Here is a 17262-nt window from a genome sequence, read left to right as displayed (position 1 = left end):
TGACTTTAGATTTGGCTAATTTAAAATTATCTAGAATTTTCTAATTGGACTAACTTACACTGTCTACGTATAAAAATCTATGGGCAATACGGTTTAAACGACTTTACTGCCGGGCCACGAATTTGTCCAGCCAGCGAATTCATTCAGTTGCAACAAAGTCGTGGCCCTGCGGATTTTAATGTTGATTCTAGAATACTAGAGGTATAAATAATATTTCTCTTAAACAGATTTCAATTTAAATGCAGCATCTACGTAGTCCAAGATGATTTTGAGAAGTGGTGATACTAAAAAGACTACCCGGCTGAGTTTTTTGTGGGCTCTTCTCAGACCTGGGCGCGTTTGGAACTCTCTTAGCTATAGTTTTAAGTTTACGTAATTAATTATCACCACTATATCATCTTACAAATCTAACAATTTTGACTATCAAATGGTGTACCTACTTTGAATAAATGATTTTGATTCGATATCATTTAAAGAAAAATAGATTATGGTAGTCTATGGTTTGAAATTATATAAAAGAGCCTCGATAGCTCAACGGTTGAGGAGCGGACTGAATTCCGAAAGGTCGGCGGTTCAAACCCCACCCGTTGCACTATTGTCGTACCCACTCCTGGCACAAGTTTTACGCTTAATTGGAGGGGAAAGGGGAGTATTAGTCATGATTAGCATGGCTAATATTCTTTAAAAAAAAACAAATTAGTATATCTCATGTTGCATTATCAAAGATCTGAGCAATAGTCGAATCAAAAAAAAAAGATACGTAAGAATACATTCTTAGTCATAACATTGTGATTTGTGACCAATTGTATTATTCTAGTTAATTAATTATTCTAATATACTTATATACAATTCATTCATATTATAATGAGATCACTAATCTAAAGTATTCTGTTATATATTCGCTAATAAATGCTATTTACAAAAAAAATACTATATAATAATACCACTGCACAGTACACTCATTTGATCGTAGTATTAGAAAAGTAAATAAGAGAGAACTATTAAAATCAGTACAATAATATTATATTAATTATTGATTATAAATCATTTAGCATTTCATTTAAAAAAAAAAGGAATCTTCAATGACTAGTTCCATTTCATTAGTCCTTATTATCGAAAGATGATTATTATATGGAATGCTTGTCAGCAGATAGACAAATAAATTCATTAAAGCTTGTAAAAAGTAAAAAGAACCTAAGCTGCATTGGTTTAAAGCTCAATTTCCGACATATACAGGCAGCGTCACAAGACCGGCCAAGTGCGAGTCGATCTTGCGCACCAAGGGTTCCGTACTCGACTATTTTTTTCGACATTTTGCACGATAAATCAAAAACTATTATGCATAAAAATAAATCTGTTTTAGAATATACAGGTAAAGCCCTTTCATATGATACCCCACTTCGTACTTACTTTGAAAATTTAAACATATTTAATTTTTTTTTGATGATGTAATCACAAATACAAGTTTTTCGGATGTGATACTTGTGCTATAAGACCTACCTACCTGCCAAATTGCATGATTCTAGGTCAACGGGAAGTACCCTATAGGTTTTCTTGACAGACACGACGGATGGACGGACAGACAGACAGACAACAAAGTGATCCTATAAGGGTTCCGTTTTTCTTTTTGAGGTACGGAACCCTAAAAAACTTTGCGAATATAATAGAAATAATTTTTATCAGTCACTTATACCACACTGTTTGATGATTTACCACCAGTATATTTCAAATTTTAATTTTAATTTTAATTTTATTTTAATTTAATTTTATATTTTATATTTTAAGGGCTGGTTATTAGTCTAAACCTTGATTAAACAGGCTAGTCTAGGTTTTACTATCTATTTTATCTAGAACTATGCTGTATAGAAGAGTCATCATCAGCAAAGCTAGCCCTGTTTCTTCTCTCACAGCGCTTCTGATGCTGCCGAATAAACGCACTTAGTCTGTTCAACAGAAACTGTTTGTCGTGCCCTTCCAAAACTAGTTGATTCTTCAAAACTTCAACCATATGTCGGTTTGCGGCAGCCACGGCCCAATAATAATACAAAAAGAATAGTAAAAATGCAAACGCAGGGACAGCAAATGTAGAGGTCCCAAATAAAAATACGATTTCGCGAATAAAGTACGGGAATCCATCGAAAGTTTCAACCACAAACTCCCAAACCGTATCAAAACCTCTGAACGGCCCACAATTCCAAGACGGCGTGATCTCCGCCACTGAATAAGCCACAGGAATTATTGATATCACAAACCCAAGCAGCAACACAGACATAAACAACGATTTGGATTTAGAAGCTTTGTAAACTATAGGAGAAGGCGTGCAATTGGTTAGACAGGCAAACTTTTTGATATAGAATATCAAAAAACAGAAAATCGTCCCAATTATCGGTAGGAACGGACAGAAAAACGAACCCATCCATATTATGGTTTGTATGTAAACTATGTCCAAAACATGTTTGGGAAGGTAAAAGTCTTGTGTGCCGATGATTTTAAGACACCTACTGTTGCTGTGTCTAGCTATAAACGCTCGTGGCAAATTTATTATGAATGTCATGACTATTTGCAATGCAAAATCAGTCAAAATCAACTTATATAACTGTTGGCCAACATACGTCTCCCAGCATTCCAATCGAAATTCTTCGTAAAAACTAGCGCATTTAATTCTCTCTGGATCCGTTATCTGTATGTAAATTTGACTTAACAGAACTGCTAACGATGAAAGTCTTAACAAAACTGTTCGTAGCAATGTTATTATAATTGTATTAGCTGGCATGTAGCTTTCAAATTTTATTAGATAACTGAAAACTTCTGGGACGATTATATTCAATACAACTATGGTTATAAATGGTAGGAATTCAAGCAAAGTGCTTTGCAATTGTCCAAACGAATATTCGCTTACATTATACTGTCTTAGAGCTGACTGTTCTGTTTCATTAATAAATTCACTGACAACATTATGAGAATTCTGTTCTTCGTTCAGTTTATCCATGGAATAGTTGAAAATCACGTAAATTAGTATCCCCGACGCTATGAGAATAATGAATACCACTAAGTGTATTAATAGTCGTTTGAGATGCATCAAAATCTGGCTTTCTCTGGTCCTCAATTGCTTTTCTTCTTTAAACCGTTCCTCTTCTAAACAACCCTTAATTTCGTTGTACAACGCCTTGTGTTTAATTTTCGCGGATTTGTCATTCTGGATGCAAAAATCCCACCCCCCAAAAACAAGGTTACAATACATATAAAATTGCCCTTCACTCTCGACCAACCTTTCTTTGAAACCTTTAGCAGCTGTTTTAACTATAGCTATTAAAGAAAATAATGCCCAAGAAATCGGAACCAGTATATAAGCTAACGGCATGTTGTAAAAGAACTCAGTTTGCCAGAATGTTTTAATAAAATACGTATACAATTGATCAGTATAAACGCCATAGAATAGAATAGTTCTTTCCAACCAACCTGTACCTTGAATGAAGGATAGAACTACATTAAATTCCGTCAAATTCCGCCTTAAATACGCTTGGGAACAACATATTGTGGAATTCTCGGCGAAATCGTCACATTCGTAATCAACTTCGACAAGTAAAACTGTGGGTACAATCAAAAAAACTATCACGAAAATGGATATGCCAAAGTTTAGGAAAAGCAGCCATCTTAGGAATAGGAAGTATGCGACCACGCCTGTACCAAATTTTCCCTCGATTTCCCTTAAAGATGATTGCCATAGTTCCAATTTGCCGACGATTTCTGTGAATCGTATGCTGAACCGATGCCATACTTTGCGTTGTCGCCATTGTAGCTGTTCTAAACCTTGTAGGCGGAGTTTTGTTGCGTTCTGAAAAGAAAAAGAATTTTGAGGGTAGTCTAAAAACAAAGTTTTTGAGGGTAGTTCTACTTTTGACGATCTTAGAGCACCATGCTCTAAGATCGTCAAAAGTTGAAGTTCCCTGTGAAAGCACTGTAGTTTTATAAGTGGGAGATCCTGGATTCGATTCCTAGCAGGGACAAATTTAGGAATTTATAATTTTCTGTTCTGGGAGTTTAGTCCGCAGTTAGAACTTTTTACACTAATGACAAAAACGTGCCACGAAATAGGCAGTACACTAGCAATAACAAATTCACTAAACTTAGACACTATTTCGTTACACTAAGGTGCAATTTCGTTTGCATAAGCACTTTTTGTGCAAGACATCTTAGGTTGAATACTATACAGCACACTTTGACTTTGCTTAGACTCAAATTTCAGTTAAAACGAGACAGATTTATGCAAGCGGTATAACGCTGTCTCTTTTTAACAATATATTAAGTCTGAGCGAAGTCAAAGTGCGCTTTATATATCTCAGCCTTATAGCAGCTCAATTGCAGTAGAATGACAGCAATGTCACAATCGCAATAAGCTCTAATTGGTTGACGCTCGTTCACTATTGGTTACAATGCATTGTTGCATTGAACACTTTGAATTCAGCCAATCACAACAATTGAGATTAAATGATAAATACAGTTTTTCCGAATCGAGTTACTGGTATAGCAAGTCTAAAAACGATTGCCAGAAACTTCATAGTCTTATATATAACATTGGTCCTCAAATCTGTTCATAGTCCACCGACTGATTGCAGATGGAAGAGATATGAAAGAGAAAAAAAAAAAGACCCTTCATAGCTTATTTACCTGCAATCTGGCTTTGATATCTCGCTTCTGGTTCATAGGCACCGGCATCGCTTTGATCTGCATAATCTCTTCCCATGTCCTCTCTTCATTTGACAGATTCTCTGTAAAACAAGATTAAAACAAGTCTAAATTGAAAATTTTCAACACCCCCGACCAGTGAAGGTTACAGTAACTAGAAAAGAGCTGATAACTTTCAAACGGCTGAACCGATTTTGTTGGACTATTCCGCGCCTACGATCCAAAGTATCTGAGTTTTCCAAAATATCATTTTCAAATAAATAATTATGTATATCTAGGCAACGTCCATCTTGACAGCTTGACATTTGTCAATTGACACTTGAATATTATGAACCTAAGGGTTATCTAACTTTCTTTTCTACAAGAAAACTAGAAAAGAGCTGATAACTTTTAAACGGCTGTACCAATTTTTTTGGATTATAGCTAAGAACACTCTCGATCAAGCCACCTTTCAAACAAAAAAAACTAAATTAAAATCGATTCATTCGTTTAGGCGCTACGATGCCACAGACAGATACACAGACACACAGATACACAGATACACACGTCAAACTTATAACACCCCTCTTTTTGGGTCGGGGGTTATTAACGTAACCTTTTTTTTTCGTAGCCCTTTTGAGAGGCGGCGATGGCTTATTACATCGTTGCGCTGTGATAGGAAAAACCAACAAAACAAACACACTTTCACATCCATACTAATCCATACTTAATATTATAAATGTGAAAGTGTGTCTATGTGTCTGTCTGTCTGCTACCTTTTCACGGCCCAGCAGTTTAACCGATTCTGGCGAAATTTGGTACATGTTCGCTTATATCCCGTGGATGGACATGGGCTATTTTTTATCCCGGAAAAGTAGCCTATGTGCTAATCCAGGATATTATCAATCTCCATTCCGAATTTCAGCCAAATCCGTCCAGTGGTTTTTGCGTGAAGGAGTAACAAACACACACATACACACATTATGATTATTTATTTATATCTCATTTATTTATTTTTCCCATTTTATCCTATTTTTAAACAACAAATAATAAAATAACAAAAACAACAGAAAAAATAACAGAAACACAGAAAAAATAACAGAAACAACAAAAAATAAAATAACATCAACAAAAAAATCAATGAATAACAGAAACAAAAGAGAAATAAAATAACATAAACAACAAAAAACTAAAGTAACGGAAAAAAAATTATTTTATTATTTATTTTATTATTGAGATATTATTGAGACTAACTGTTTATCGGGAAACCGCACAAATATTAATATGAAACGTACATTTGGTTCATTCAACCTTGTATGTAGGCCCGGTGCATACTAATTGATTGCGAAGTAATTGTTGGGCAACGGAAAATGTGCTAATTATTTTGATACCCAATTAAGGTAAAGATAGCTAGCGACCACCCGTGGCTTCGCTTGGTGAAAATATAAATTGAATGATTTTTTCATTTCTTTTTAGGGCTCCGTATCTCAAAAAGAAAAAACCGGCCAAGTGCGAGTCAGACTCGCGCACCAATTGTTCCGTATACAGATATTTCCGTCATTTTGCACGATAAATCAAAAAATATTATTCATAAAAATAAATAAGTCTGTTTAAGAATGCACAAGTAAAGGCCTTTCATAATATGATACCGCACTTAATTTATTTATCTTACTTTGAAAATTGAAAATACTAGTTATTTGTTTATGAACACAGTTTAATTTTTTTTTGTGTATAACCATAAATTCACGATTCACGATTTTTTCCTTTGCTTATGCTACCCTACCTACCCATGATTCTGGGTCAATGGAAAGTAGGTACCCTATAGGTGTTCTTGACATACAAGACAGACGGACAGACAACAAAGTGATCCTATAAGGGTTCCGTTTTTCCTCTTGAGATACGGAATTCTAAAAAAGTATAATTTCTTGTATGGTTGTATGCAACCCTTCTGCAATGTTTTCCGTTTACGGCCTCCAAAAGAGAAAAACTGTACAATTTAAATTTTAATTTAAATTCGTAAAGAAGGTGATATCTCGAGGGAGCCACGTGCCTAAAAATTGAGGGATCGACGCGAGAAAAAGAAGGTACGGAACCCTCGGTGCGCAAGTCTGACTCGCACTTGGCCGGGTTTTTTACATATTTAATTAGTGTGTTAATGGACTTCCTCTGTGGTGGCGTTTGCTGGCAAGCGTGCGGTGCCTTTTTGGAGTGTTTTTTTGTTAGAAGTGGCCGGTTTTTGTGTTCTGCTGGTGTTTATTGGTGGTGGAACCTATGTGGTGGAAGTCTATGGGTGGAACTGACTGGGAAGCGCTTTAAAGGGGCGCCGCGTGTTTGTCGGCGGGCGCCGGCGCAGACGAGGTCCATACTTATACATATAGCTTCCCTAACTTGTGGATAACTACAAACTTGACATTGGCTAATCAGTGTAAAGCCAGACGAGAGAGAAAAAAAAGTGTGTTAATTTACCTGAAAGATCTGGTAACATGGAGAGGTGTATGTCCCTGCTTTGCGTGGTCCGCGCGTACGTCGACTGCCTTCGTTCATTCTGGGAGCGGGCTCGCTTCACCGTCGTCGCTGCGAACAAGAAAGTTTCGTTAAGTCTTCATCTCTCCTCTGTTCATGGACAGGCCGTGAGCTTTTGGGGCCCTTTTTAGAGTTTCGTACCTCAAAAGGAAAACGGAACCCTTATAGGATCACTTTGTTGTCTGTCTGTCTGTCCGTCCGTCGTGTCTGTCAAGAAAACCTATAGGGTACTTTCCGTTGACCTGGAATCATGAAATTTGGCAGGTAGATAGGTCTTATAGCACAAGTAAAGAAATAAATCCTAAAACCGTGAATTTGTGGTTACATCATTAAAAAAATAATTAAAATGTGTTTCAATTTCAAAGTAAGATAGCTATACCAAGTGGGGTATCATATGAAAGGGCTTTACTTGTACATTCTAAAGCAGATTTTTGTTTATCGTGCAAAATGCCGGAAAAAGTACCTGAGTATGGAACCCTCGGTGTGCGAGTCTGGCTCGTACTTAGCCGGTTTTTTTTAACGCTGGAAAATGCTTTCACGCATCCCTCCCAGAAGCTGCGCAGATACCAAGCTGCTTCCAGAGGGGTATGTGGGACTCACTGGCAGACCAGAATACCCACTAAAACTTTACTAAAGGTATTAACTTACTATAGCCTGTTTAGAAGGCAGTTTGGTAACTTCCGGTCTCGGAAATTCTGGAACATTTGTTGCTCAAGGCTTGGCATTGGCTTCTTTCTGGAACTTGTCCCCAGCCTCCCCTCCTTGTTAAAGAGATAAGGTAGTTACTTACTGTTCTACCTATCTATGTACTGGTCTTACTGTTCCTAGCCTGCTTGGAAGGCATCAAAGTAATCAGCTTGGCCGTTTTGGACTTTTCCCGAACTCCCCTCTTTCAATGGCTGAAAGTATTAACCTACTGTTCAGTTTGGTAACTTCCATTCTCGAAAATTCTTTAACACTTGTTGCTCAAGGCTTGGCATTGGCTTCTTTTTTTCTTCTTTCTGGAACCTGTCCCCAACTTCCCCTCCCTATTCAAGAGATAAGGTAATGACTTACTGTTCCTAGCCTGCTTGGAAGGCAGCAAAGTGGCCAGCTTGGCAGCGTCAGCTCTCTGCAGGTTGTCGAACAGCTCCTGCTCTCCGCCAGGGTACAGCTCCTGGTAGAACTCCCCCCCGGCCTCCTCCCAGCCCTCCTGCCGCTTCGAGCGTGCCTTGTTCTTGGAATTACCCCCGACATTGATAACTCTAGAATTTTGCTCAACATCTCCCTATTACTCTAACTTACTGTTCCTAGCCTGCTTGGATGGCAGCAGTGTGGCCAGCTTGGCAGCGTCAGCTCTCTGCAGGTTGTCGAACAGCTCCTGCTCTCCGCCAGGGTACAGCTCCTGGTAGAACTCCCCCCCGGCCTCCTCCCAGCCCTCCTGCCGCTTCGAGCGTGCCTTGTTCTTGGAATTACCCCCGACATTGATAACTCTAGAATTTTGCTCAACATCTCCCTATTACTCTAACTTACTGTTCCTAGCCTGCTTGGATGGCAGCAGTGTGGCCAGCTTGGCAGCGTCAGCTCTCTGCAGGTTGTCGAACAGCTCCTGCTCTCCGCCAGGGTACAGCTTCTGGTAGAACTCCCCCCCGGCCTCCTCCCAGCCCTCCTGCCGCTTCGAGCGTGCCTTGTTCTTGGAATTACCCCGATATTGGTTACTCTAGAATTTTGCTCAACATCTCCCTATTACTCTAACTTACTGTTCCTAGCCTGCTTGGATGGCAGCAGTGTGGCCAGCTTGGCAGCGTCAGCTCTCTGCAGGTTGTCGAACAGCTCCTGCTCTCCGCCAGGGTACAGCTCCTGGTAGAACTCCCCCCCGGCCTCCTCCCAGCCCTCCTGCCGCTTCGAGCGTGCCTTGTTCTTGGAATTACCCCCGACATTGATAACTCTAGAATTTTGCTCAACATCTCCCTATTACTCTAACTTACTGTTCCTAGCCTGCTTGGATGGCAGCAGTGTGGCCAGCTTGGCAGCGTCAGCTCTCTGCAGGTTGTCGAACAGCTCCTGCTCTCCGCCAGGGTACAGCTTCTGGTAGAACTCCCCCCCGGCCTCCTCCCAGCCCTCCTGCCGCTTCGAGCGTGCCTTGTTCTTGGAATTACCACGATATTGGTTACTCTAGAATTTTGCTCAACATCTCCCTATTACTCTAACTTACTGTTCCTAGCCTGCTTGGATGGCAGCAGTGTGGCCAGCTTGGCAGCGTCAGCTCTCTGCAGGTTGTCGAACAGCTCCTGCTCTCCGCCAGGGTACAGCTCCTGGTAGAACTCCCCCCCGGCCTCCTCCCAGCCCTCCTGCCGCTTCGAGCGTGCCTTGTTCTTGGAATTACCCCCGACATTGATAACTCTAGAATTTTGCTCAACATCTCCCTATTACTCTAACTTACTGTTCCTAGCCTGCTTGGATGGCAGCAAAGTGGCCAGCTTGGCAGCGTCAGCTCTCTGCAGGTTGTCGAACAGCTCCTGCTCTCCGCCAGGGTACAGCTCCTGGTAGAACTCCCCCCCGGCCTCCTCCCAGCCCTCCTGCCGCTTCGAGCGTGCCTTGTTCTTGGAATTACCCCCGACATTGATTACTCTAGAATTTTGCTCAACATCTCCCTATTACTCTAACTTACTGTTCCTAGCCTGCTTGGAAGGCAGCAAAGTGGCCAGCTTGGCAGCGTCAGCTCTCTGCAGGTTGTCGAACAGCTCCTGCTCTCCGCCAGGGTACAGCTCCTGGTAGAACTCCCCCCCGGCCTCCTCCCAGCCCTCCTGCCGCTTCGAGCGTGCCTTGTTCTTGGAATTACCCTGACATTGATTACTCTAGAATTTTGCTCAACATCTCCCTATTACTCTAACTTACTGTTCCTAGCCTGCTTGGAAGGCAGCAAAGTGGCCAGCTTGGCAGCGTCAGCTCTCTGCAGGTTGTCGAACAGCTCCTGCTCTCCGCCAGGGTACAGCTCCTGGTAGAACTCCCCCCCGGCCTCCTCCCAGCCCTCCTGCCGCTTCGAGCGTGCCTTGTTCTTGGAATTACCCTGACATTGATTACTCTAGAATTTTGCTCAACATCTCCCTATTACTCTAACTTACTGTTCCTAGCCTGCTTGGAAGGCAGCAAAGTGGCCAGCTTGGCAGCGTCAGCTCTCTGCAGGTTGTCGAACAGCTCCTGCTCTCCGCCAGGGTACAGCTCCTGGTAGAACTCCCCCCCGGCCTCCTCCCAGCCCTCCTGCCGCTTCGAGCGTGCCTTGTTCTTGGAATTACCCTGACATTGATTACTCTAGAATTTTGCTCAACATCTCCCTATTACTCTAACTTACTGTTCCTAGCCTGCTTGGAAGGCAGCAAAGTGGCCAGCTTGGCAGCGTCAGCTCTCTGCAGGTTGTCGAACAGCTCCTGCTCTCCGCCAGGGTACAGCTCCTGGTAGAACTCCCCCCCGGCCTCATCCCAGCCCTCCTGCCGCTTCGAGCGTGCCTTGTTCTTGGAATTACCCTGACATTGATTACTCTAGAATTTTGCTCAACATCTCCCTATTACTCTAACTTACTGTTCCTAGCCTGCTTGGAAGGCAGCAAAGTGGCCAGCTTGGCAGCGTCAGCTCTCTGCAGGTTGTCGAACAGCTCCTGCTCTCCGCCAGGGTACAGCTCCTGGTAGAACTCCCCCCCGGCCTCCTCCCAGCCCTCCTGCCGCTTCGAGCGTGCCTTGTTCTTGGAATTACCCTGACATTGATTACTCTAGAATTTTGCTCAACATCTCCCTATTACTCTAACTTACTGTTCCTAGCCTGCTTGGATGGCAGCAAAGTGGCCAGCTTGGCAGCGTCAGCTCTCTGCAGGTTGTCGAACAGCTCCTGCTCTCCGCCAGGGTACAGCTCCTGGTAGAACTCCCCCCCGGCCTCCTCCCAGCCCTCCTGCCGCTTCGAGCGTGCCTTGTTCTTCGAATTACCCCCTGACATTGTTTATGTCATTTTATCTGAAACCAAAGGAAATAATTGAATCGGTCATTTCAAAAACCGCATAACAGGGCTCTCTCCGTCGCTTACTCCATACAATCGAGGTCCCAATTTCATTTGAATATTAAGCAACCTAAGTCCATGAAATTTTGCAGACATATTCTAGAAACTAATATCTGTGCCTGTGGTGTTTTAGATTTTTCTAAAAATATGTAGTTTTAAAATTACAGGAGCTAAAAGATTTGTATGTGAATTTTTAAGACCGCGTAACTTTGAAACCGAATATTTTAACGGAAATCTGGAAAACCAAATAGTTCCCGGAACGTTTCTACAAAATTCCATTGAGTATGATTGGTTAGTATTCCAATGAGAGACGAACTACGTTTGTATGGAGCGAGTGAGAGACCCCTCATATGTCAAGTTTATCTCAAACGTGTTTGCTTTGAATGCTTCTTCAAAAATAGATGTAAAAACTTGGATAATAAAAACTATGTAAGTCAATACATTTAAAAAAAAATTCAAACACTATATTCAGCCTGAAAGGCCTTCGAAATACGTTTAATTTTAAATGAAACACTTTTTTTGAGTACGACCGATTCAATTCTACTGAATATATAAGTACAAGTGTAAATTAAAAAATTATAACACCCCCGACAAGTGAAGGTTACAGTAACTAGAAAAGAGCTGATAACTTTCAAACGGCTGAACCGATTTTCTTGAATTATAGCGAAGAACACTTTCGATTAAGCTACCTTTCAAACAAAAAAAACTAAATTAAAATCGTTTCATTAGTTTAGGAGCTACGATGCCAGAGACAGATACACACGTCAAACTTATAACACCCCTCTTTTTGGGTCGGGGACTAAAAAAGAAAAGGTGACTAACTGACTGATCTATGGCTATAGAGTTGATTACTTTACATTTTGAAAAATTAGGCGATATTAGGCCATTACTTACATTAACTAAACGTCGTATTTATTTTTATCAGATTTATTTACAAAACAATGAAATAATCACTGCACTGTATTCAAACAAAAAGACGAAAGAGTGGCTTAATCGTAAGCTTCACAAATAAAACGTATGACAACTTCTAATGAATCGATTTATCTTATCAGGATTAATAATAATTATTGTTATCATTATAACAACTATACTTGATTACTGGACAAAGTAATCGTAAAGTCAGCAATCAGTTGAATTAAATGGCACTTAAAAGGACTTTACCTAATTGAGTCATACTATGGTCATACTTGAATATATATAGGAAATACTTAATATTCATTTTCTCTGTGAAAATAATACAATATGATTATTAATATATTGGATCCAAAAAATCCTAGGCTGAATCTTATAGCACACGTAAGCGGGAAAATCACTAAGAGGGGTCTCTCCGTCACTCACTCCGTACAAACGTAGTTCGTCTCTCATTGGAATACTAACTAATCATACTCAATGGAATTTTGTAGAAACGTTCCGGGAACTAATATCTATGCCTGTGGTTTTCCAGATTTCCGTTAAAATATTCGGTTTCAAAGTTAAGCGGTCTTAAAAATTCACATACAAATCTTTGAGCCCTTGCAATTTTAAAATTATATATTTTTAGAAAAATCTAAAACTCCACAGGCACAGATATTAGTTTCTAGAATATGTCTGCAAAATTTCATGGACTTTAATTGCTTAATATTCAAATGAAATTGGGACTACGATTGTATGGAGTAAGTGACGGAGAGAGCCCTGTTAAACCGTGAATTTGTGTATAACCACAGTAAAAATTAAAATGGTTCATGAACAAATAATAATAATTAGTATTTTCAACTTTCAAAGTAAGATTATTTTTATTCAGATACAAGTTACTAGTTAGCCATTGAATGCAATCTCACCTGATGGTAAGTGATGATGCAGTCTAAGATGGAAGCGGGCTAATCTGGAAGGGGTGGCATTAAACCCATACCCCTTCGGTTTCTACACAGCATCGTACCGGAACGCTAAATCGCTCGGTGGCACGGTTTTGCCGGTAGGGTGGTAACTAGCCACGGCCGAAGCCACCCACCAGACAAAAACTTAATAAACTTAATAACTTGATTCCAACTTCCTACTGACCTTCATAATACACTGACTAGAGACCACAAACCTGTATACTTAAATGAATCATCAAGTATCAAATGATTCAATGATTCATCACTTAAGTACAGTTAACATCATATAAGTGGATAAAAGTTGCAACATAGTCACACTAATATTATAAAGGTGAAAGTTTGTATGTGTGTGTGTGTGTGTGTATGTTTGTTACTCCTTCACGCAATAACTACTGGACGGATTGGGCTGAAATTTAGAATGGAGATAGATTATATCTTGGATATCTCGTAACTCCGAAAAGTTAGAGGTGCGTACCCAGCATCGAACTCCCGACCATCTGAATAGGAGCGCTTTCTGGTGCGAGGTTGCCATTTCTAGCACCTTGGGACCCCAACTTCTGTCAGTTTTTCGATCTATATGCCCTGCCCATTGCTACTTCAGTTTCACAACCTGTTGAGCTATGTCGGTTACTCTGGTTCTAAATTCAAAAAAATTCAAAATTCAAAATGTTTTTATTCAATTAAACTTTTACAAGTGCTGTCAAAAAAATCTACCATTGGTTTGAAATGCCGTTCCTACCGAGAAGAACCAGCAAGAAACTCGGCGGTTGCTCTTTTCAAATGTTCAATTTACAATAATATGCCATACTGTATACAAGCAATTGCAGCGCCGTGTATTGCTGGAGCGAATCAAATCCAAGCTTTTTTGTCATTTTCTCCTACGGATCTCCTCATTTCTGATTTGATCACGTAGAGTTGTGATTTACCCATTATCATATAAATTACTAGCTGATACCCGCGACTTCATTCGCGTGGATGTAGGTTTTTTTAAATTTCCGTGGGAACTCTTTGATTTTCCGGGATAAAAAGTAGCCTATGTGCTAATCCAGGGTATAATCTATCTCCATTCTAAATTTCAGCCCAATCCGTCCAGTAGTTTTTGCGTGAAGGAGTAACAAACATACACACACACACACATACAAACTTTCTCCTTTATAATATTATTAAGTGTGATTGGGAATATCCAACATTGTATAGATAGGTATTAACAATGATTGGCGTGATATGATAATTTCCAGCAAATATTTACCACCTGGTAATCTGACTGTATCTAAATTACATATTGATTGACTGATAAAATCGCAGTGCACTTCATATAGACAGCAGGGCACGCGGCATAGCTTACCCTACCATTTACAAGTGTAAATTAAAAATTTATAACACTCCCGACACGTGAAGGTTATAGTAACTAGAAAAGAGCTGATAACTTTCAAATAGCTGAACTGATTTTCTTGGATTATAGATAGGAACACTCTCGATCAAGCCAACTTTCAAACAAAAAAAAAACTAAATTAAAATTGGTTCATTAGTTTAGGAGCTACGATGCCACAGACAGATACACAGATACGTCAAACTTATAACACCCCTCTTTTTGGGTAGGGGGTTAAAAAATAACTAGATAATCCCCGCGAATCTACCTGGGATTTAAACTTGCAATTGTTTGTTATTATCCACATACTGAAACCTAGGCCATTGTGTCTTTTTTTTATGACAACTATAGGATAAAAATATATTTGGTGAAAGGTTACTATATATACCTAACAATTATTCAATGCCACTCACTCACTGAAATGGACATGTACACAAGTACACTGGAAAAGGTATGCCCTACAAAGTGACAGTTATTTTTTGTGTCAAATCAAAGTGTAAAAATCATACTGGGAATTAAAATTGATACTTTTGTGTCAAATGCTCTTTAAAACCTGACACTATGTTGACGGATGTTGCATCACTAAGTTTATTTAGTTCCGAGTACGCTCACAAAACACTCATTGCTGGTATCCACGTCAGGATTTCAAAAAACAGGTTGGGTTTGTCTTAATAGAGGTCAGTGCACTAAATTCAAACCATAGTAATCAAAAAAACCTGATATTGTGGTGTCAACAATTTGATTATGAGTGTTTCTCTCAATTTCATCATAGAGTAGAATTTCTTTTACCGAGCAAGTAGGTAACTAGGTTCATTATGTGCTTGAGTGGGTACCTAAGCATGTGCGTTTATTATGTTTACCAACTAATCTGTGAAGGTTTAAGACATCTGCCTTCTACTTGGGTGTACAGGGATTCGATTCCAGGCATGCATCTTTAATATTTAAGAAATTTGTCAATGCTTACTAATATTATAAATGCGAAAGTGTGTCTGTCTGTCTGTCTGCTACCTTATCACTGCCCAACAGTTTAACTGATTCTGACAAACTTTGGTACAGAGTTAGCTTATATCCTGGGGACGGACATAGGCTTATCCTGGAAAATCAAAGACTTCTCACAGGATACCTAAAGACCCATCCGCTCAATGTCTATTCTTGTGTCCATGTTATTGATATAAACAACTTTTGATATAGAAAACCAAACAGATCTCACGGGGTCTTCAAAAACCTAAATCCACTCGGACGAAGTCGCTTGCATCCTCTAGTGTATAATAAATAGCACTAATAGCAATGATAGCCTTCTTAGGTAGATTATTATTAGCAATTATTGATAGAAATACTTTAACCTTCTGTTTTAAAGGTTTGGGGTACAATCCCAGGCTCTGACTTTGCAGAATTATATATTATACGTTTTAAGCAATTAAATATCACTTGCTTTAACAGTGAAGGAAAACATCGCGAGGAAACATGCATGAGTTCTCCATAGGTAATGTTCACAAAGGTGTGTGAAGTCTGCCAACCCGCACTTGGCCAGGGTGGCAGATTATGGCCTAAAGCCTTCTCATTCTTAGAGGAAACCCGTGCTTAGTAGTGGGCCAGTGATGGGTTGATCATGATGAAAGTTTAAGCAATGATCAATTATTTTGTGATTCATTAAGTACAGAGCATAGTAAAGGCAGAGACCACCACAGAGGTGATCTAATAAAAACGATAGCAAAACAATGACTCAATATTTTTTTCTTTCTAACAATTTTTGTAGTCTGATGTGTATTAAAGCTGAAATTATAACAGAAACTATAATTTTGCGCTAAAGTAAACAATAAGAACTACAGCAAAAACAATCGATACACATATTTTATGATTATTTCTAAAATGTTTATCGCTGTTTAACGTTAAACATTCGATTTATTTTCTTTACGAAAACAAAATCAAACGAATTTGTTGATTTTTTTAATTCAATTGTTTATAGGTAAAGGAACGAATTAACTCACCCCAATGATGTAGAACAATTTATCTGCTATTTTCCTTCCGTCATATTAAAGTTCTTTCACAAATAAAACACATCATTTCTCGGATTTATCCTCCAGCTTTTCTCCCCATTTAATTTTCTAATAAGACCAAGCAGTTTCGCAGACTGACCAAAATAATCCACAAGGAGTGGTACGATACGTTCGGAAACATAAACATGAAATTTTTTAAAAAGAGCTTTTGAAACACAAATTAAGCATAATAAAAGGCTAAAACATTACATAAATACTTAACTTAGCTAAATAAATAATCACGTTCTTTATAATAGTCTCACTATTTCCTATTTATCCTCTCGCCATTTTTTTAAGTCCACATTTAATTTTAAAATGAGATGTTGAAATGTCTGTTTCGGAACGCATGTTCCTATTTCGACGAATAGCGGTGAGCTGTCATGAGTTCATTGTTGTCTGGAAAATGTTCTTTTTTCGAACGTTGTTTTTTTTTATTTATTTATATTTTCGTTTATTTTGTTTAAAGTTAATTTAGTTCTTAGCAGCAATTCTATTTTAAAAGAACTGCCTCAAATATAAATAAACCTTGTGATGAAATAAGAGGTACTTTTTATTTGTTTTAATAATTCCATTTATTAGTAGAGAAGAAATATTGAGACGTATTTGAATACCAACGGCTTACGATTCGCCGGTAATCTGTTTTCCTATGGAAATTAGATGATATCGGGGCCGCAGTCAATGTAATTTCCTTAGATAACCCTTAAAAAACGACAACTGCCTATCGCTCGCGTAAACAAATCTCTGAGGAAATTTCCTCGATGCAATATCCGGTAAAAATCGGGATTGGGAG

At 39.1% G+C, this 17262-nt stretch overlaps 1 protein-coding gene across 1 annotated transcript; it reads right to left on the bottom strand.

Annotated features, from left to right (window-relative positions):
• Window positions 1–1567: 1567 nt before the first annotated feature.
• On the bottom strand, window positions 1568–17192 carry LOC123878045 (transmembrane channel-like protein 7). Its single transcript, XM_045925067.1, has 7 exons — window positions 17084–17192; window positions 16425–16980; window positions 10974–11171; window positions 7132–7239; window positions 4669–4769; window positions 1780–3835; window positions 1568–1736 (listed from the first exon to the last, which is right to left on the bottom strand). Exons 3-6 carry the CDS (start codon window positions 11152–11154, stop codon window positions 1844–1846), a joined length of 2382 nt encoding a protein of 793 aa, XP_045781023.1. The 5' UTR covers window positions 11155–11171; window positions 16425–16980; window positions 17084–17192; the 3' UTR covers window positions 1568–1736; window positions 1780–1843.
• Window positions 17193–17262: the final 70 nt, after the last annotated feature.

This window comes from Maniola jurtina, chromosome 25, assembly GCF_905333055.1.
Source record: "Maniola jurtina chromosome 25, ilManJurt1.1, whole genome shotgun sequence".
NCBI classification, from domain to species: Eukaryota; Metazoa; Arthropoda; class Insecta; order Lepidoptera; family Nymphalidae; genus Maniola; species Maniola jurtina.
This window is presented reverse-complemented; position numbering and strand designations above follow the sequence as displayed.